Raw genomic sequence first — 23,090 nt, forward strand, 5'->3', positions numbered from 1 at the left:
TATGAACGCGAGTTTTTTTACACAAAACAACACACCCAGGGAAAGACTTAAGTACATCCACCCATCTAAAAATAAGGCATGAGGGGGGTGAACCCCCTGAGAGCAAGGAGGCGTTAATTGACGAGAGAAAGACGCGGCCGACGCCATTTTAAATCGGCGTCTTCTTCATGCAGCCGATTAGGAAAATGGCTTCTGGGCGAAGCAGCAAGCGGCGCGGCTTCGGAATGACGAGCACATGCGCCCTGGTCCGAGGGAGAGCGGGAGGAAAGGGGGAGAAGGAGGGTCCCAGTCGTCAATCAGGAGAAGGGGGAAGGGAAAAAGAGCGCGCGGTCGCACCTCGCTCGACTGACGATCCCGCGAACGCCGCATCAAGGCTTCTATGTACTGTACACTGCGTTGTCTGAAGAAAACCCCAGAATTTCCCAACGCGCACGCGCAGCAATCTAACGCCCCGCCTCTCCCCCAACGGTTTAAAACGGTCACGCGGGGGTAGGAGGGAAGGAGAGAAGAATGCGTCCGGAAACGGTGGGGGAGGGGAAGGGAAGCCGCTTTCTTTCACTACCTCACGCGGTGCAAACAGCGCCGTCGGGTCACGCAGCTCTCATCCGCTGTCGTTATATCTCTTCTCTCTACACTCCCCTCCCCTCTTTGTGTCGTGGGGCCAAGGCTTAATTGTCACGTGGGGCGGCGCCGCCCAATGGCGGAGAAGCGGCGACGGCTCGCTTCTCCGCCTTTCCCTCACCGCAGTGTGTGAGGGAAGGCGAAGCCGTGTAGCGAGGGAGAAGGCGGAGGAGGAGGGCGGGAGACGTGGTGAAGGAACAAAGGACGCGGCGCCTGTCGGCGGGTTCTCTTCGTAGGCATATTGTGATAAAGAAGAGAACGAACGAACGCGGGCGGAGGTTGACGGCCGTTGGCGGCGTCGGGAGAGAAAGGGGAACGAGCACGACGGAAGAAACTCCTCGCTTTCAGGGGCGAGCAAAAGGGGGAAAAGAAGAAAAATACGGGGGGGGCTGGGGGGAGTCATTGAGCGCGCTCGTGCGCGCGCCTGTCAATAGGCAAGCTTTCAAAAGCTTCGTTAGTGAAGAAAAGTGGTCAGAGCGATTGGGACACCTCAAGCTTGTTTTTCCCTCACACCTGGAAATTGGCGGGAGGGGTGTGGGCGGGGCGTCGTCTTTATCAGCATCATGGCGTTCAGCAATTACAGCAGCCTTCAGCGTGCTCAACTGACCTTCGAGTATCTGCACACCAACTCGTGAGTAGGAATGGAGGTTGTGGGGCTCGGTGTATCTGTAGGCGTTCTTTTTTTCACTGCTTCTTGCACGTTGGCAGCAGCTGCTAATCCAGAAAAAAATGAACCGGTAATTGGATTCCCTGGAAAGGAAGGAAAGCTGAGCATCGTCGCCTTTGGGAAGAAAGAAAAATACTGGAGAAAATTGAGCAAGGAAGGAACAGTGCGTGATATGCCAGTAAAAACAGGGGGCATTCAGTGAAACACAGATCGAAAATATGTTTACCCACAACTTGCCTGTGGAATTTTTGCTGCTCAGAAGAGCAACATACTGTTCGACGACGCTTGAAAAAGAATGCAGCAAAATTATGAAAAGCAAGAAGTGTTAGGAGCTGTTAGGAAAGATTGTATATTTGCATATTCTCTGCGTTTTAATTTGTTGGAATATTATAAGCTAGCAGCCTTGTCCCTGGCATTGTTCATGAATTCAAAGAAACCGGGAAGATTAATGCAATGTTGAAATGTTCTGCCACCTTGATTCAAAGTGGAGTCCATAGATTTAACTATTATAATATGCTTGTAAAAACGTTTGTCTAGACTAGATTTGGGGGCAATTTTCCTTCATTTTGACAATTGTACAAAAAGCTTGGCTGAATTTACCTTTTGATTTTCATGTCACAAATAGCCTTCTCACTGGTGACAAATACCATTTAATTAGAGAAGACTGTTAATAGTGACAGATAATCAGGGAGGGAATGGTACTATGGTACCAGCCAATATATGTCTCAGAAAATGGGCATCATTCAGCCTGCAGTATGATTTTGTCCAGTGCCTGTAACCCTGCTGGTTCTTCGATATTCCAGCAGGATTGGACTTCATTGCAGTAAGGCATGCAATAGGAAATTATTTGGTTTCTTCTTCACCACAGGGTTGTCTTTTGTTGGAACTGGAAGGTACAACACTACCCTTCCCCAAGTACAAGCTAGGTTCATCATAGTCTTGAGTCTGCAGCTTTTAAAATGCTTGCTATCTAATCTATAATATAGGAATGGAAGAAGATACAGCTAGCCCTTGAGAGACATCAATAACACATGGGCTGAAGAATGGCTGACATAATCATTCTCCCAGACTTTGCAGTGGCACTGTGATCTAAACCACTGAGCCTCTTGGGCTTACTGATTGGAAGGTTGGCTGTTTGAATCCCTGTGATGGAGTGAGCTCTCGTTGCTCTGTTCCAGCTCCTGCCAACCTAGCAGTTCGAAAGCACGCCAGTGCAAGTAGATAAATAGGTATCGCTGTGGCAGGAAGGTAAAAGGCATTTCTGTGCACTCTGGCTTCTGTCCCTGTCTTCTGTTGCGCCAGAAGCAGATTAGTCATGCTGGTCACATGACCCGGAAAGCTGTCTGTGGACAAACGCTGGCTCCCTTGGCCTGAAAGCGAGATGAGCGCCGCAACCCCATAGTCGCCTTTGACAGGACTTAACTGTCCAGGGGTCCTATACCTTATTTTACCTATAGTCTTGAATCTGCAGCTTTTAAAATTCTTGCTACCTATTCCCATAATATAGGAATGGAAGAAGATTCAATTTGCCCTTGAGAGAGATCAGCAGTCCATCGAGGGCACATGGGCTGAAGAATGGCTGACATCATCATTCTCCCAGTCTTTGCAGCTACCAGAGAGTCACTAGCTGGACTTGTGTGACATCAGCACCAGAGTGAGAGAAAGCGCTGCCCCCTTGGCAGCTGTAGCAACAGATCTCTGGCGGTTCACTGGGTTTGCCACTTGGCCCAAAAGAGAGATCAGCAGTACAGCTTGGACACGTGTGCTTATGTGAAGGCTGACATGACATCTTAATCACCCCAGCCCTTTGTTGGGACAACTGCTACCAAGAGAGAGCCCAGGAGCATATGGTTAACTTTCCAAATCCCCAGCATTTAGTAGCACCATGTTGATGGCATTTTCTACCTTTATTGTTTCTTGTAAGACACTAAATAATTCATTATTATTATTATTATTAAAAATGATTTTAAGCTGCTCTGGATACTTCACAGCCAGACGTGAGATAATAAACTGAAATACGTACAACAGGTTCAGCTATTTTAAGCACAGTTAAGTGTTTCCCTAGCTAGTTTGGAACCTGAATTTGAAAGTCTTGAATTTCCATTTTTTAAATGATAGAATTGAGCAAAGTTAATGGTATTGACTTAGTTTACCAGTTTATATGATGTGTATTATAATGGGACTGGGAACATCTGCATATCAACACTTTTACAGATTTTTAATAATCCAGATTATAGTGTACTTTGTACAGACTAGGATTCAATATGCACTTTGGTGTGCTGGCAGAGAATGAGTAGTTTGGTAAAATAGGTGACTTGAACTAACAAAATAATCCAAAGCACGGACGTTCCATCTATGAAAGCAACACTGTTTTGGAATGAAATTACAATTTTTCAATTTATAAGAAAACAGATAGCTTTTGCAGTATTGTGACAAAGTGACATATCAAATGGTACCTTAAGCCTTGGTTACAGTTGCCACAACAGAATGTTTAGTCACAATTTTTTAACATGCTTTTTAACAATTTAATCACACATTCTACCAATTGGAAGGCATTACAAAGGATAGAAATTTTGCTTTGTATTCAACAAAGGAATGAATCTCTGGTAGGCGAAATCACAATATTTATTTTACTCTCGCACTGCAACACCTGCCAGCTGGCTCGTGGTGCAGCCAGATGGTGAAGATGTCCGTCACCATACCTGTGACAAGACTTCTCAAATTGGTCGCAAGTAGACCATTCCCAGTCAAAATGTACCTGGTGACCAGGGAATTTTGAACACTGCTTAGAATTATAGAATTGTAGAGTTGGAATCTCAAATAGATCATACAGGACAGATGGTTATCCAACCTCTGTTTAAAAACCTCCAATGAAGGAGAGTTCACAACCTCCCAAGGGAGTCTGTTCCACTGTCGAACAGTTCTTACTGTTAAAAAGTTCTTCCTCATGTTTAGTTTGAATCTCCTTTCCTGTATCTTGAATCCACTGGTTTGGGTCCTACCCTCCAAAGTAGTAGAAAACAGGCTTGTTCCATCTTCCATGTGACAGTGCTTTACTTATTTGATACTGTATCTCATCTTAGTCTCCTCTTTACCAGGTTAAACATACCCAATTCCCTCATCCATTCCTCATAAGGCTTGGTTTCCAGACCCTTGATAATCTTGGTTGCCATCCGTTGCAATATCCTTAAATGATGGTGCACAGAACTGGATACAGTACTCCAGGTTTAGTCTGACCAAGACAGAACAGAGCAGTACTATTACATCCCTTGATCAGGAAACTATACTTCTGTTGATGCATCACACTGTTGACTGATGTTAAGCTTGTGGTCTAGTAACGTCCCTGAATCCTTTTCATATGTACTGGCAATACAGGTAAAATGGTAAAGGACCCCTGACAGTTAAGTACAGTCGTGAACGACTCTGGGGTTGCAGCGCTCATTTCGCTTTACTGGCCGAGGGAGCCAACGTTTGTCTGCAGACAGTTTTTCTGGGTCATGTGGCCAGCATGACTAAGCCGCTTCTGGTGAAACCAGAGCAGCGCACGGAAATGCCATTTACCTTCCCACCGGAGCAGTACATATTTGTTTACTCGCACTTTGATGTGCTTTCGAACTGCTAGGTTGGCAGGAGCAGGGACCGAGCAATGGGAGCTCACCCCATTGCGGGGATTCAAACTGCCGACCTTCCGACCAGCAAGCCCTAGGCTCAGTGGTTTAGACCACAGCACCACTCGTGTCCCAAGACGAGTATCTCCCATCTTATATTGGCTATCCCTCCTAGTCTGCTGTCATTGCAAGTTTGATTAGCATCTCAGTAGCTTCATCCAAGATGTTAAAAAGATGTTGAACGTGAACAGGTCCAGGGAAGAACCATGCAGCAGCCTGCTTAACACTTTTTCCCAGGATGATGAGGAAGCATTAGTGAGTACTCTATGTTCAGTCAGTCAACCAGCTGCAAATCTACTTAACAGTTACCTTGTCCAGTCCACATTTTACCAGCTTCTCCGCAAGAATATCCTGGGGGACTTCGTCAAAAGCCTTACTTAAATCAAGATTCACTTCATCCACAGCATTCCCCTGATCCAACAGGCTTGTAACATTATCAAAAAGAGAAATGAGATTTGTCTGGCAAAACTTTGTTTAGTCTTTTCTAAGTGCTCACAGATTAACTGTTGAACTACCTGTTATAGGATCTTTCCTGGTATCAAACTTAAGCTTACCCATTGGTAGTTACCTGGGTCTTCTCTTCTCCCCCCCCCCCTTTGAAGACGGGAACAAAGTTTACCCACCTCCAGTCCGCAGGGACTTCACTTGTTCTCCAAGAATGCTCAAAGATTATAGACAGAGGCTCTTATATCGCATCTGCAAACGCTTTTAGTACCCTTGGGTGCAGCTCATCAGGCCCTGGAAATCTGAATTTATTTAAAGTAGCTAAGTGTGCGTTTACCACCTCTTTTCCTATCTTGCACTTTAGCTTCTCCCTTGCATCATTATTCTGTTACTACCAGGTTGAGCACTGCTTTCCTTTTAGGTGAAGTCAGAAGCAAAGGAGGTATTGAGCAGTTCCGCCTTCTCTATCACATAATAGTATTTCTCCATTTTCTGCACTCAATGGATATACTACTTTATCTTACTTTGAATACGGCTGAAGAAATTATGATTGACCTCTCTTGCAAGCCTGAGTTCATTTTGAGCTTTGGTCCACCTGCAACTGTTGGCAACTTGTGTACACTCTTCCTTCATGATTTCTACTTCAATTTCTTATATATTCTCTTCTTACAACTTAAATCAGGTTTTTAAAAAGCACATCACCAGAAGGAAACAAGATTATTTCTGTAGTGCTATTGGGTTTCATGGTGATAAAAGCAAAATAATGTTGCTTTACAGATCTTACAATCTTGGTACTAACTGGATGGAAGTACAGCTCAAAGCATATATTGAAATTTCTTGAAGAGAATCAGGGAAATGAGAAATCATCCTCAGGAACACTGATAGGGAGAAATTGCCCAGGGTGTGATCCAGCAGGGAGGAAACCTAGCTGAGAACAGGCAGTAAAGGTCGATCTGAGATAATGACCTATCTGAGATACAGTAAAGATAATTAGGTCCATGTGCTTGTTTATTTATTTCACATTCAGGTTTGCATTATGCAAAACTCTGGGTAGAGGCATCTGCATTTGCACGTTGTTGAGTTACTGGAGTAGATGACACCTTGGTGCAAGTAGGGATGAGAAAGCAACAACTTCCCAACAGGCATGAACAGTATGTTCTTGTGGGACGCTAATCCTTTATCTTCAGTGGTGTGGATGTCATACCGGTAATTGAACCTAGCTGTACTGTTGCTCAAAGAGGTTTAATGTGCCTGTTGCTTGCTCATGGTCACCTTCATTTATCTCTGCTTTTAATTACTTTGATGTAAGCAAGTAATCGCTATTTGAGTCCTACAAGAAAATAGTTTATTAGAGAAAAGAGATCTTACTAGTTAGACACTAAATTCTGGATTTTAACCTGGAGACAGTAAAAACAAACATCACTTTATTGATGTAATATTTAAGGCTTGTTTTCACATATGATTTTGTGATTTTTAAAACAAAATAGTAAAAGTACTGGTCCTTTTGTTGCCAAATGTTGCAATCTATGCACAGTAACAGTACAGTGGTACCTTGGTTGTCGAACTTAATCAGTTCCGGCAGTCTGTTCGACTCCTGAAACTTCGAAAACCAAGGCATGGCTTCTGATTGGCTGCAGGAGTTTTCTGAACTCATTTGGAAGCTGCGTTGGATGTTAAACTTCCGAAAAATGTTTGCGGCGTTCGGGAGCCAATTTGTTCGCGAGCCAAGCCATTTGAGTACCAAGGTACTACTGTGTTAGTAGAAGCTAAAGGAGAGGGTGGTGGACTCTAAGGGGCAGAGATCAGCCAAATGAGGACTTCATGTTTCGTGTCAACAGAATGATTGCTGTCTTGAAGAGGAAAATTACAAAATTTGGAAGAAGAAGGAATAGAATGAAGTGTATTGGAAGACGGCATGGCTGAGTTAACACCTTGAATATGAGTATTAAACACTGCCAGGATTTGTTGCAGGTCCAACTTATTAATGCCAGTAGTATGTATGCTGGATATTAATGCCAGTAGTATGTATACTGTTGAACCTTCATGTTGTAGTTTGTCTTTCACTTGAAATAGTGTTACTCAACCGAGGCACATCTGGATAATTTCATCTTAACATGTGCTGATGGAGAGAAAATAATTGGAGAATTCCCATACCAATACCAGAATTTTGTGCATAGGCAAACGTGTTCAGACCTGACAAGATACTGAACTTTTCCTGAGAAATAAATTGCTTTCAGGACTCAAGAATTCTTGCTCTATAATACTTCAGAAATAAAAAATACCGTGGCAACTTTGAAGACAATGTATTGGAATTGCTGTACGCGTTTGGGTGGCCTAGATGAGAAGAAATGTCAAGAAAATAATGTTTTTGCTTGTTTATCATGTGTTATGAAACTAATATTTCAGCAGTCGAAAACTTCACATTTCCCTTTGTATTTAAATCCTGTAAGGTGATGCCAAACAGTCATAGAGTAAGCCCACTGAAAAAATTATTTCGGAGGGTCTAATGTAATTTTGACTTCGATATTGCTCTTTATTCTCTACTTATGAAGCATATTTGTGAATAATGATCTAATGTACTGAAAAGTTAATACAATTTAGTTCCAAGCAGGTCAGTGGAACTATTGTTTCAATTATTCTGACAAATATCTCAAAGCCAATAAACTAGTCAAACATCTTCAAAACGTTCATGCAACAATATATGCTCAGATGAACAGTTAAAGATGGTACAATCCTGGAAATCAACCTAGTGCACCCAGCATGGAGGATATGTGCAAATGTCAATAGTTCCAGTACAGATTCAACATTCTTTTTTAAAACGTTCTGGATTAGCAGCAGCTGCCAGCATGCATCACTAGATAGATGGAGCACCAAAAAGTTGTATTTTGTTGCGGAATTCCCATTTATTGAAAGCTGATCTATGAAATCGGAAGAGCTGCTTTCATGAAAAAAGCCTCTAATGTTGCATATGTTAAGAACTGATATCAATAATGCCTGATCACAAATTATCCATTACAAGCTGTGAAACTCCAGTTAACAATTTCCTCTTTTGGGGTGTGGAGACTATTGTTGTTTAACTGATACTCACGTTTTAATTTGCTATATTGGTAATAGGGTTGCAATGCCCCAAGCAGACTGTGGCCTTGAATATATAAAATTTGTTTTGTGTTGTTTGGTTCATATGGGCTGATTATTTTCTGATCTTTGCTTTGGGTAAGAATCTCTGTTACCAGTAAGAAGACTTAATTGTTCAGTTTGAAATATATAATTTTGTAGAAAAGGACAGTACCTGTATGTATAATAGTTCCCAAAGTAACCACTTGCTCTCTTTGACCTTGCAGAACCACACATGAATTCTTATTTGGGGCTCTTGCTGAGCTCGTAGATAATGCCAGGTATGTAGTCATAATCATAACTGCAATAGGTTCTTGTTACATTGTTTAACCATTTAACATAATTGAGAAAATGATGTGAATATAGGGCTTGCTAGGAAGATGGATGCTGTTTAATTGTGATTTTATTCAGCTTCGTGCAATAGATTTTCTACTTTGTCAGTGCTATTTTTACTTTACATTAGTTCTTTTAAACTAAAAAATGTGTTTGAAACTAGGAAGATAAGAACATAAGAATCACAATTGTAGAATTGGAAGTGATTCCAAGGGTCATCTAGTCCAACTCCCACAATCACAGCTAAAGAAGCTCTGACAGATGGCCATCCCACCTATATTCAGCAGTGTAAACCACACAAACAGAAGAGGCGGAGGCTGTGGATACATACTAACACTATGGATTTATTTTACATAAATCAGGACAAAGAAACACGTTGTCTCTCCTTGCCGTCTACTCAGAGAGAGAAAGAGAGTCAAAGCAAAAGCAATACAGTGGAAGTTTTGCTTATGCCAGCAAACTGTGCTGGAATGTAAACAGACATGTGACACGTAATAATCCCATGTCTGCAACTAAAGGTGGATTGGGAAATCCCAACAAGATGGCCATCCAACCTATGTTTAAAAATCGTCAATGAAGGAGAGTCCACCATCTTCCAAGGTAGACCATTCCAATGTTGATCAGCTCTCATCGACAGAAAGTTATTCCTAATGTTTAGTCTGAATCTTTCTTTGAATCTGTTGGTTGGGGTCCTACCCTCTGGAGCAACAGAAAACAAGCTTGCTCCATCTTCCATGTGACAGCCCTACAGATATTTGAAGATGGGTATCAATTTTCTCTTTGTCATGCTAAACATGCCCAACTCAACCAATTAAAGTAGAGCCCTACTAGATCAGACCATAGGACATCTAGCCCAGCATCGTTCCACCAGAGGACTATGGAAAGCTTGTTGCCACAAGCACGTCTGGGCATGGAATCTGTCCTATAAATATACAAAGGACTGAATAAAGGTTTGATACAACATAGTTCAGTTTCTCTATTTTATAGGGACAGCTGCTAAACAGAATGTACTCTCATGGAGCTAAAAAGACACAATAATAGAAAGCTACTTTTAAAATTATGAATTATGGTGCTGGAGGAGACTCTTGAGAGTCCTATGGACTGCAAGAAGATCAAATCTATCCATTCTGAAGCAAATCAGCCCTGAGTGCTCACTGGAAGGACAGATCCTGAAGCTGAGGCTCCAATACTTTGGCCACCTCATGAGAAGAGAAGACTCCCTGGAAAAGACCCTGATGTTGGGAAAGACTGAGGGTACAAGGAGAAGGGGACGACAGAGGACGAGATGGTTGGACAGTGTTCTTGAAGCTACCAACATGAGTGACCAAACTGCGGGAGGCAGTGGAAGACAGGAATGCTTGGTGTGCTCTGGTCCATGGGGTCACGAAGAGTCAGACATGACTAAATGACTAAACAACAACACTTCTAAAAAATCTGGAAAGGATACTACTAGCAACACCCATAGAGGGCATTTTAACCAATTTTGTTAGTAAGATATTAACCATTTAAGTTGCAATCCTATATCCACTGACCTGGGAATATGTCCCATTGACCTCAGCAGGGCTTGCTTTTGCATAATAAATTGTAATAATAATAATAGTAATAGAAGATATGGATAGGATTGTGCTGTTACATTGTGAAACTTCATATAAAAAGCATGCTAGCAAAATAACTGACAGAAATAGCTTGATATCTCTCTGTTTGATTCTAGTATATGATGAATACTGTGCCCTATGCACAGAACTGTTAAATGATCTTGCAGTTGTCTGTGCCTGTGTATGAGATCCGCCATTTTCATGGCAGGGCTGTTCATAAGATCCAGTCCAGATGGGACACCAATTTTATTTTTCATTTTTGTGCTGTATAGTGATCTAATAGTAATGTGTTTGATGAACTGTACACCTGCTTTTAAATCAATACTACATAGTATAGGCGGTGCTCATAGGGAAGAAATACATGAAAGCCTCCTTCCGGAGTATTGGCATTTCAACCATCTAAAGATTTTTATCCATGCTCTCAGTTGTTTCTGGAATTAGCACCCAGGCATGCTTTTCTACTATGATTGCATCATTTTCACTCCCCACTTTGAATGTTGATTTTAATGTCTGCTGTTTTATAGAGATGCTGATGCCACAAGAATAGATATCTTTCCTGGTAAGTTTTTTCTTTTCTACAGTTGCCATATTTGCTCATAAGCCTAGAGTATGACTGTGGAAAGGAGAAATGATAGATTTGTTACGTTGATAGCTACATGAAGTGTTTATGTGCTGATATAATGCCCTGACCAATGGGCCATTCCATTGTCACGGGTGGGACACTTGGACCATGGTTTTTGGTATTCACACGTGTAACAATGTAAATTACATAAAAATTAACAACCAAAATTTAAACTATGTTCTTAATAAGATACTGAACATTTTACTAATTTTTTATTATTTTTATAGATATTTTTGACAGTTTTATTAAATGTAGAAGTATTGTCACGGGTGGGACAAAAAAAGGACATGGAGCTTGAGATAAGTTTGATTTATGGAAAAACTCTGTGAGTTGGGAGGTGAATCAATGATAAACTCAGCATATCTGTTTAAATCAATGTTTATTGGTTACAACTATGCAATCAGAAATTAAGTTTAAGAAATTTAATGATACAAAATTAAGGAAAAAATGCTGTCACGGGTGGGACAATCGTCAGAAAACTTTTAACTTGGAACACTTCTGTGAAGACTACGTGGGTGGACTTTTGAAAAGAAGGTCCATAAACTACCGTATTTTTCGCTCCATAGGACGCTCCGGACCATAGGGCGCACCTCATTTTTAGAGGAGGAAACAAGAAAAAAAAATATTTTTCTGGTTTTCCTCCTCTAAAAGCCCTGTTTTGTTTTGTTTTTTGTTTTGTTTTTGAGGATCAGCTAAAAGTTTTGCAGCTTTTTTTGCAAAGGGAAAAGCCCTGGGGTTTTGGGTTGTTTTTTTTTTTTTTGGAGGATCAGCTAAAGGTTTTGCTGCTGTTTTTGCAAAGGCAAAAGGCCTTTTTTGAGAATCAGCTAAACGTTTTGCAGCTTTTTTTGCAAAGGGAAAAGCCCTAGGGTTTTTTTTTTTTTTTTTTGAGGATCAGCTAAAGGTTTTGCAGCTTTTTTTGCAAAGGGGGAAAAGCAAAGCTCCTTTTGCAAAGGGGGAAAAGCAAAGAGGAAAAGCCCCATTTTTATGGGGTTTAACTCACATTTCTGAAAAATCCTAAGGAAAGGGAGCCATTTCTACTGTTTTCAGACAGATAATCTAATCAGCCAGTCACATGTCCTGGGGAAACAAACAACCTCCCTCTGCAGCACATTCAACAAAGGAGGGCGGGGCTGAAAGGGAGCCGGGGACTCTTATCTCTCTCCCGATCTCTTGCTGATCAGCTGCTGAGCGGGTCCTTTCAACACTCCCTTTTCTCTTTGTAAAATAAAAAGCACAATTTGCTTTTGGCCCCCGGGCAATTCAGCTCCAGGGACCACCATTCGCTCCATAAGACGCACAGGTATTTCCCCTTGCTTTTTAGGAGGAAAAAAGTGCGTCTTATGGAGCAAAAAATACGGTAAACTTCTTTTGTCTTTAGCTTTAAAAAAATGGTTAGACTGCACGTTTGGAATCTTCCTCACCAAAGTCCAGTGCTCATCTAGCATTCTTATCAGGCTCATTTTTCATGGAATGGCCCCAATACCTTGGCCAAAAAAGAAAGGCATAATGGAAGAATTGTTTTCTTCTTTAGTAGTTCCTGATGTAAATATGCTGTTATATGTCCGGATAATAGGAAATAATTTATTAGCAGTTTACAACAAAATTAAGTAGCTCAGTTCTTTCTTTGTTTTAAAGCTGCATTACCATTTTAGGGTGTTGATACTGGTTCAAAGGGGAATAGCTGCAAGTTTGAAATATACTTCCTGGTAATGTAACAGTTCAGATCTGACTGTTGTCCAGGGTGCGGTATGCATGGGTAAAGTAAGTGAAAAGATCAGCAGATAATATTTTTTTTAATGGACCATGTTTTGAAAAGGCAAAGCACAAGATAATATTCAATCTTTTGTACTACTGTATTAAAATTTTCACTATGAAATGGCAGGGTTCCATGTTTGGGATCAAATAATTTAATGATTTGCAATTTTATTTTAGAGCATTGTTAAAAGGCTTTTCCTGCCCTACAGTTTGTGGATGCAGAACTGAGAAATTTTTTCTATCCTGTTCAACTCGTACTTGTTTTGCCATAAAAAGGATCTGTGCCCTGTTCTCATGTTACTCTTCCAGCATGAGAACAGCATCCATGTTATCTCAGGATATGGTCTGAAGACACGTAACACCAACACCTAGCCGAAGTTATGCAGGTGTGGGTGTTGTCAATGCCTGCATGGGTTACCACCTGGGACCTACATGTACACTTCTCTGCATTGAATTGCTAGCTTTGGGACATAAGTATCACATGGATCAGGCAACTGAGATGTCCACACCAGCATTGCTTATGGCTAGTGACCATCCTATTTAATTTTATTATTGAATATATGGACTTCGTTTTTATCCAACTAACTTACTCAGAGTAAATTCAGTGAGAGTAATGGGCCTAAGATAGTCATATCCATTAATTTCAATGAGCCTACTCTTGAGTATGATTAACATTGGGTGGAACACACAACTTCCTGTGCTTCATTACCAATCCAATGCAATTTTATATTTTCTTGGTTCTTCAAGTTTGGCACTTACTGAGCTCCACAGTTCCACTTGCCGTGACAAGTATTCCATCACCCATTAGAAAGGAGCTTTTTTCTCTATCTTGGACCTGGGAAAGGAGTAGGAATTGTTCTCCAGTTGTACTCTTGGAGTTGGAAGGGGATTTTGCCCTTGCTTGAAGATGCAGCTTGAGGTCAAGGATAAGCAGACGGGCAGGAACCATAGTTTTGGGCTCGGCTACCAAGGCTAGCCAAAAATGATGTACCTTTGACATTGGTAATATTTCTCTTTTTGTAGTACATCAAGAGAACTTGAGAGGTGGCTTCATGCTGTGTTTTTTGGATGACGGAGCAGGAATGGACTCAAGTAAGTGAAAAGAGAATGGAGAAAAACTGGAAATGTGAACCTTGAAGATACTATTTTACAGCTGTAACTATGATGATTAGGAAAAATTCATTCTACATTAACATACACTAGTGGCCAAAATTGTGGAAACCTTTTGGGAAAAGTGTATTTCCAAGATTTGATGGCTCATAACACCACCTTTTTTGAAGTAGTACCATAAAATTATATATCAGTGGAAAGATAATTTAATGAAGAATGTAATAAAACAAAGTTTGTTCAGTTTTCTGTATTCTGTCAAAAGTTATAGCCAAATAACCAGAAAAAGGAAGCACAACTTGCTTAGGTTGATATGCAGTAGCTGTCCTTCATTTGAATGTAGCCGATGAGCATGAGTGTTTAGAGAGCCAATCAGGTGTCATCTGGTTTTGCAATGATTCAATCTGATCACAGTAGGATTCAGCTATTGATGTTATGTGATTGCTATCAAGTTGGTTGGGTTTTTTGTGTTCTTTCATTTAGTGAGCTTGTAAAATTAATAAAATTAAATAAATGGCATAAAGAGTTGACTGGTCACCCAGAAAGTGATATAAAATAGTACTATTAAGTGAACAAGGCTACAGTTATGAAGAAATTAGAAGAAAAATTGGTGGAAACTTAACCAAAGGTGGCATTTCTGAATTTTTGAAGAGGTATAAGGAGACTCAATCACTACAAAATCAGACTGGTAAAGGCAGGAAAAGGTGCACAACAGCAAGTGACGATAGAAGAATTGAGAGACTGCCTACACGACAGAAGAAAATCATCTGGATGTATACAAGATGACATGGCACAATGTAATGTGAAGTTGAGTGCAAGGACTGTTCAGTGCAGACTGTAAGAATATTTTCTAAATGCTAGAATTCCAAGAAAAAAAGCTATTATCTCTCAAACAAAGGTTGAAAAGATTAAACTGGGCTAAAACCCATGTTAACTGAATAGTGGAACAACAGGGCTGTGTTATTAGGAATGATGAGACCAAAATCTCCTTGCTTGGTAGTGATGGCATGAAATATGTGAGAAGTATCAGAGAAGATTTACATCCTATTTGCATTACACCTATCGTGAAACACTCAGTGTTATGATCTGAGGTTGTATGAGAGCAAAAGGTGTGGGCAGAATTTGAGTCATTAATGAGAATGTAAATGCCCTAAAATACATATCCCAGACCTTAACCCAACTGAAAATCTATGGAGCCGACTAAAGAAACTTGTTAGTCAGAAGCAACCCAGCAATAAAACCCAATTAATAGAGGCAATAATTCAATCTTGGTTTCACATTATTACAGCTCATGGTTCACTCCATGAGAAGGCATTGTAAAGCTATAATTAAAGCTAAAGGTTACCCAACTAAGTATTAACTGATGTAGTGAGAATTTTTGTGTATCTCATTTTTTCTATGTGTTTCATGTTTATAACTGCTGTTGTAATATATAATCCTTCATAAAAGTTATTGCATTACAGTCTTCATTATCTTTCCATTGATATATAATTTTATGGTATTACTCCAAAAAAGTGGTGTTATGAGCCACCAGACCTTGGAAATACACTTTTCCCAAAAGGTTTCCACAATTTTGGCCACTAGTGTAGTTAGAAGGATGTGGGTGTAAGTTCATGCAAAGTAGCCTTCAAGTGATAATGTTTTGCTTTTTATTCTGAACAACTATCAACAAAACAGTAAAAGCAGTACAATAAAACATCATTTCCCAGAAGCACGAAAACAAAATTTCTGAATTCCGCTATTTAATTAGGCAATCTGATACTGCTTCCAGACGATCTTGAAGATTACGGAGATTCTTCAGAAGAAATTACTCTTGTGTCAGACACAGGAACCGAGCAACTAGTACAGTGCCTTTCACCTCTGTTGTTGTTTTTGCAGTTGGATTTAAAACTATGCCTACTTGATCTCTTGAGGGACATTAGACTATTAGAAGATCCCCACAGATCTTGTAGAATTCTGATGACTGAGTACTTGAACTTGCAGGGTTCAGAGGACTGAGAACACTAGCCGTTGTGTCTTTCATCATGGTATTTTTATCACATCCAGAAGAAAATCCAATTGCTGTTGGATTACCTGACAAATTCTGATCTACTTAAATATCTCACCTGTCAAACCAAGAGAAGTATGTTGCAATCAGAGTTGCAAACTTCGTTGCAGTCTCAGAGAAAATAAGAAAAAAGTAACAGCTAAATGCTGTTAGCTGGCAAGGTGTACATTTGCTTACCCACACATCAACTGGGTTTATGTACACTGCTTCCATATTTATTTTTGATCATGAAATAAGTAGAGTACAGCATTATGTCCAGATGTATGAGAACTATTTCACTGCAGATTGCAGGATGGCCTAGCTGCTTATGGCCTAGTTATTTAACTTCCAGGCATTTGTCTGGATCCTGTGCCACAAATTGGAGAAAAATGAATGTGTGAAAATACCCAGAAAGGTCCTCAATGGCTTCAGGTTGGTGGAGAATACAAGGTTGTTTGACAACTAATTTTTCTAAGTCTTTTAAACACCTTGCCAACTACACCAGTGTGGAATTTGGCCTGGAATCTGTATCAGCAGGAGCAGAGAGGCCTCCCAGCTGTCATCTTCTAGAATGGGTACTGTGAGCCTCAAACTATACACTCTGACAGATTATTAAAACTGAGGTTAACATTGAATATTACATTTGCAGCACTTCAGACTCCTTTTCTGGTTGGCACACTCCTTTTCTATTCAGTTGACATATTAAAACCTGCTATTCTCTTGTCCAGTCACTTCATCCGTGATAATGATGTCTTCACTATTGCCAGGTGTATACCGTTATATATATTCCTGCAAAGTCAATGCACTCATTTTATCAGAATACTACTGTGCCACGTTGGCTGCTGCAAACTCTTCGAATCTAGCATTGCCAATTGAGAGCAAAATACAAAAAAACAGCTAAGTTGTAGTGCAGTAGAAAGACTATTAACATCTGAAGAGTGTGACCTAGACCATGAGACTATTTAAACTTCCCATCTTCCCAGCATGTTTTCAAAGTGATCATGGACAAAATAGTAAAACTATGGCAGTATTAAAAATTAACTTTTGAAAATGTTAAAAATATAATAGAGTAAAGGTAAAGGACCCCTGACAGTGAAGTCCAGTCGTGAACGACTCAGGTTGTGGCACTCATCTCTCTTTACTGGCCGAGGGAGTCAACGTTTGTCCGCAGACAGTTTTTCTGGTTAATGTGGCCAGCATGACTATGCCGCTTCTGGCGAAACTAGAGCAGCACACGGAAATGCCGTTTACCTTCCTGCCGGAGCGGTACCTATTTATCTACTTGCACTTTGACGTGTTTTCGAACTGCTAGGTTGGCAGGAGCAGGGACCGAGCAACGGGAGCACACCCCGTTGCGGGGATTCGAACAGCTGACCTTTTGATCAGCAAGCCCTAGGCTCAGTGGTTTAGACCACCGCCACCTGCGTCCCTATATAATAGATTACTAAATACCGTAATAAATCCATTGAAAAAGTTGCTCTATCCCAACACAAATTCCACTTAACAGCAGCAAGTTTTATATTCTTGGGGGGGGGGGGACTGATAGCAATCTTCAAACATTAGTGAAAATGGTGGAATCCATCGACTACATCAAGTGATCTGATCGTGTCTCTTTCCTCAAGTCATATATAAGCCTGCTGGATGATGCTAATAGCTTATTAGTCCTGCATCCTGTTCTCACAGTGGCCAGCCAGGTGCCTGTAGGAAACCCTCAAGCAGGATATGTGTGGCTACCTTTGAAAGTCACTCTGAAACTACAATTAATCCAGAATGTGGCTGCCAGATTGGTGACTAGGAGTGGCTGCTGGGACCATTTGACACCAGTTTAAAATACCTACATTGGCTCACAGTTCAGTTCTGAGCACAATTCAATGCATTTGTGATGTCCTGAATGAATGAACGAATCTTTATTTGCATCAGCCATCGGCCATAGCAATAAAACAATACGATATACAAAGAATAGAAATAAAAAAATCAGTTATATAAAATACATTTTAGGGTTTTGAATCATTAGTCAAATAGTGGGTCTTATTCTGATTGCCCCAGCTAAAAACCTTGCAACCTTGGATGTCACCTGCTCATCTTGATCTGCCAAGAGAAAGGACCCTGGCAGTGGTTGGGTGACCCGGAATGGACAAGAGAGGTGATGACCTTTAAAGCCCTAAATTGCTTTGGCCCTGTATACCTGAAGGGAGCATCTGCACCCCCGTCATTCAGCCTGGACACTGAGGTCCAGTTCTGAGGGCCTTCTGGCAGTTCCCTCATTTCAAGAAGTGAAGTTACAGGGAACCAGGCAGAGGGCCTTCTCAATAGTGGTACCAACCCTTCGGAATGCCCTCCTGTCAGATGTCAAAGAATTAACCAATTATACAGCCTCCTGTAGACAGCTGAAGGCAGCTCTGTATCGGGAAGCATTTAATATTTAATGTATTGTGTCTCATATCCTGCTGGAAGCTGCCCAGAGTGGCTGGGGCAACCCAGTCAGATGGGCAGGGTACAAGTAATAAATAATAATTATTACTATTATTATGAATGCAGCTGTACTCTTCCCACCTGTGATTCCCAGCATCTGATATTCAGAGGTGCAATGCCTCTGGCAGTGGAGTTAGAACATCATGGCTAGTAGTTATTGATAGCCTCTGTGAATTTTTCTAATCCTCTTTTAAAGCCATCCAGGTTGGTGGATATCACAGCCTCCTGCAGGAGTGATTTCCATAGTTTAACTATGTACAGTACTGCTGTATTTTGTACCTTAGCTAGAAAAAAATGACTTGAATGACCTGCAATTTTGTATTTTATGATATAGTTGTACCTTGGATTTCAAATGCTTTAGCTACCAAACAAATTGGCTCCATTCAACCACAACTTCCAAAGTCTAGTTAAAGAAACATTGTAACTCCTACATGCTTAATTAAAGTGATGTAGAAGGATGTATAAATCAGTAGACTGACAGCACCTGGGTGAGATATGAAAGCTTGGAGCTAAATGGCACCTTAAACCTAGGTTATGGGAAAAACGGAATGTCTAGGTGCGCTTTTTTAATAACAAGAATACAAAGCTGAAAACGCATGAACTGCAGCTAAAATATTGTTTTCATTTTTCACATGGTCTAGTCCTTCCCCTGCCCACACCCTAATATTGTCTCTTCTCCAATCTGGAAGTGGGGAGGCAGAAAAAGGTCCTCCTTTCCTTCCACTCTGCAGTTTTAATCTGAAATCTTAGGTGCAGTATTGTGCCCAGAGCTCAGAAACTGCTTGCGCTAATGTTGTAAACTGTGCCTAGAACAGGGGTCAGCAACCTTTTCCAGCCGTGGGCCGGTCCACCATCCCTCAGACCATGTGGTGGACCGGACTATATTATGGGAAAAAATGAACGAGTTCCTATGCCCCACAAATAACCCAGAGATGCATTTTAAATAAAAGGACACATTCTACTCAGGCAAAAACACACTGATTCCCAGACTGTCCGCGGGCCGGATTTAGAAGGCGATTGGGCTTCATGCCTACCCCTGGCCTAGAACAATGGGAGTTTCAAACACTGGATCTTTCCCAGTGGCTTTGTGCAGATACTAAAGAGCAGTGGAGAGGGCTTTGACCTTTGCAGCATCACATGCCAGCTTCCCCATGACTTACCATGGCTCTCCAGTGATCAAACTCTTGAGTATAATAAACTGAAAGAATGAAACTTTCTGACCAAATGTTTGAAATGGTTGAGGAGCTACAGTGGTGTAATCCACTGTATCAAAAGCTATTATAAGATGAGAAAGAAGCATTATCCTTTTTCTCCAGTTTGATATGATTAATTAGACTACTATTCCTATCTCTGTTCCAAACATAGACCTAAAGTCACATCTGTGAAGGAAGTAGTTCTAAAACCTTACAAGCTCCATGTAATTACACCTTCAACCCCATGGAAAAAACATTGACCCTATGACCCATCAACTGTCAGACTGGAGCAAACCTTCAGTATGGGCACATTTCTGCCCCAGAGTTCAAGGTCTTGTAGGAATATCTCCAGGACAACCTGGAAAGGAGGTTTATGAGCCACGTATCTCCCCAGCCAGTGCATCTATATTCCCTAACTTATTCCCTAACTCTTTGCAGAGGGTTCCCAATAGTTTACTAAATTGACCTGGTATGAACCCTGGAAGTGGATAAATGGAAGACCATGTCTCACACCCTCTGCAACCATTTCAAGTAATTTACCTATGCATTGTTTCTGAAACTTTCCAGCACTTTGCCAACAATGTGGTTAGACTTTCTTGACTAGCTCGTGATGGCAAATGTAGATGATATATTGAGTTTCTGTGAGTAGCCTGAGGAAAATAGACAGCATGTCTGCTTAGTCTTGGAGTGACTATGTGAACACAAGCTTTCCCAGGGACCTTCAAATGGTTTAATGGAAAATGGTGTTCCTCCATGGATATACAAAGATCCTAGCAGTGTTTGGGGCTTTGCCAACTTCTTCTGCAGACTTGTTTTTATCACCTCCCATCTTATTTCAGCTTTCACTGTGCTTCTGAGAAAGCAGACCCTGTTGCAGGGGTGCAATATGCATTCAAAAAGCTGAAGGCTGTCTTCATCTCTGACCCCGTTCTGGTTCACCCTCACCCAAGTCAACCATTATAATAACAGCAGATGCATCCAGTCAGGTTGTGGGGGCCATTCTGTCCCAGCGCCAGAACCTCATATTTACATGCAGCATTTTATTTGCAGCAACAGGCCCCCACTGAAGAAAATGATGCTTCTAGGATTGGGAGCTACTGGCCATCAAGGCGGGATCTGATAACAGAAACGTATCATACATTTGGATCATAAAATGTACAAAACCTCAACAGGTCTATTTGTTATCCTCTTACACTTGGTAGTTGCAAACCAATACTGCAGGAAGAATGGCAAGGTTGATTATTATTATTTTTTAATCTTGAAAATATGGGCTCTGTTCCTGTGAATAGATCCTACTATCCTTAATGCTTACCCCTCCACGGAACCATCAATGTGGACTTCCCTCCCAGGCTGAGAGAGCCCTGCCAACTGATGCATATGCCATTTAGCATCTGATTGGTGTAGCAGCCGATGTTAATTGATCTCATGTCTATATAAGGGCTACTACCTGTTCCACCACCAGAGATACTACTTTCCTGAGTGTCCACTTAAGCTTGAGACCCTCCATGGCTACCATCTTGCTCCTGCTGGGACACTGTGCATTCCTGAGAAGCTCCTGACTTCTGGTGCCTATCCATATGAAAGGATGTAAAACACTATGTCTAGTTCTGTGATGTTGGTACCTGGAACAAGACCCCACACCAGAGACCCCAGGGTTTACCCCTTGGAGACTATGAGTCAACAACTCTTTGGCCTTCATTGTTAAACTCCTATCTTCATGAGGAAATGCTGGTGATCTTAATTGTGATGGATATGCAGCTCAAAATGGGGCATTTCATTCTAAATTGGGGTCTACTGTCTCGCCCCCTGACACACACACTGTAAACCAGGCATTCCACTTCTGTGAGCTTCCAGATAAATGTAATCTCAGACCACTGGTTTCAGTTCATCTCTTTGTTTCTGCAAGGCATTAATGGAGCTGCTGGAAATAATGTGGGTATGTCTGTCCATGGCATATCACCCATAAATCAGTCAGCAAACAGTGGATAAACCAATTCCTGGAGCAATATCTCTGCTGCTCCCTCAACTGTCATCAGGATGAATAGGTCTTCTTTTGTCATGCACAGAATTCACCTGTAACTACACCACTCGTGTATACCAGACCCCGTTTTATACCAGTTACGGATACCACCCCGGGGACCTTCCAACAATCCCCACTTTATCCTTGGTCCATGCTGCTGGAGTTGAACTCGTACATCTGTACAAGGTTCAGACAGCTGATCCAGCAACTGGACTTAATAATTTCTTGGAGTATAGGCAGCAACCATTTTAGGTACGTCCGATATGTGTGCCACTGCACACACGTGCATTGTACTGAATCCAGAAGTGACACAAAAATGTCACAAAAAGAGGTGGGGCACAGTCTTTTCAAGCTTTTTCAATGGTGTTTCATATAAATGCAATTTCACATAAATGGGTGGTGCCTTGGAACGTAACCCCCTGCATAAATTGGAAGTTGCCTGTATTGAATTTCAGAAAGGCTGGATGTTTTTGCACGTTTCCACCACATGTGGAGATATTTACCAGGTATGGGGCAGCCTCTCCAGCAATATGGTATGGCACTGGGATAGATCATTGCCAGATTCTTAGGTGTTAGGTACCGCCTATATATGAGTTTTAAGGTTAATTCTCTATTGCTTGCTGAAATAGACTTATTTTTATTTTTTGTCCAAAGTCTGTTCCATTGACCTGGGTCTGGTTCATAGCTGAAATCACATTCCCTTGGATGTTTTAGGATGAAGTAAACCCACTGATGCACTGACTAGAATTTTACAGATTGTGAATGTTATACCTGGGCCTTGTCCTGTGTATATTGTAATACTTTCAAATGAGGTTAGTGGTCTTGTGGCAGTCTTACTGTTAATTGGGTTAGACATAAAACTGGATTTGGTGAATTAGCAGCCGAGGGGTTTGTAAATTTACTAGTTTAGTCTGTATTTCTTGGTCTGATAGTGGTGTATTTCTGTTATAAAAGTGACTTAACTGATATAGTAGGGCTGCTATACGTCCGGAATTTTAGCCGGGATTCGTCTGTCGAAAATGGCGTCTGAGTGGAATTTTCACAAATTGTCTGAAATTCCCTCCTAGACGTCTCATAATTTGCCTCCTAAATTATATACCTCACAATCCACAAGCAAAAAAAAGATATCCGCAATAGTAACCTTACCTATACCATCATTAATCCTGATGAGGAAACCTTTTAAGATAGCTCTATCTCCCCAGAAGAAATTGACAATGTTTTTAAAAAACTGAAACTACGTAAAGCTTCAGGACCAGATGGCTGCTCTCATTGGTGAAAGCTTATATCTAACCCCCGAAGGCACCTCCTGGAGGGTGACAGGCACCCTCCTTGTTGAACTAAAAGTTGTTGACTTTCTTTTTTCCAGAAGGCATTTTAAGGCAGTGTTTAGATTTAAGTTTGGTTTTATGATTATTTTTATTTTTCTGTAAGGCTATGCTTCATATATATGCCG

The 23,090-nt window shown here is 41.1% G+C and overlaps 1 protein-coding gene across 2 annotated transcripts in view; it reads left to right on the forward strand.

The window, feature by feature from the left end:
- The first annotated feature begins 1,093 nt into the window (after positions 1–1,093).
- MORC2 (MORC family CW-type zinc finger 2) overlaps positions 1,094–23,090 on the forward strand; it is a 55,913-nt gene continuing 33,916 nt past the window's right edge. The window contains exons 1-4 of one of the 2 annotated variants that reach the window (XM_033174163.1): positions 1,094–1,252; positions 8,742–8,795; positions 10,967–11,001; positions 13,843–13,911. In XM_033174163.1, coding sequence (XP_033030054.1) covers positions 1,185–1,252; positions 8,742–8,795; positions 10,967–11,001; positions 13,843–13,911 — 226 coding nt within the window. In that variant the 5' untranslated portion in view covers positions 1,094–1,184. The remainder of the gene's footprint in view (positions 1,253–8,741; positions 8,796–10,966; positions 11,002–13,842; positions 13,912–23,090) is intronic. The other variant, XM_033174162.1, reaches the window with a different exon arrangement.

Source organism: Lacerta agilis, chromosome 17 (genome assembly GCF_009819535.1).
Source record: "Lacerta agilis isolate rLacAgi1 chromosome 17, rLacAgi1.pri, whole genome shotgun sequence".
Lineage (NCBI taxonomy): Eukaryota > Metazoa > Chordata > Lepidosauria > Squamata > Lacertidae > Lacerta > Lacerta agilis.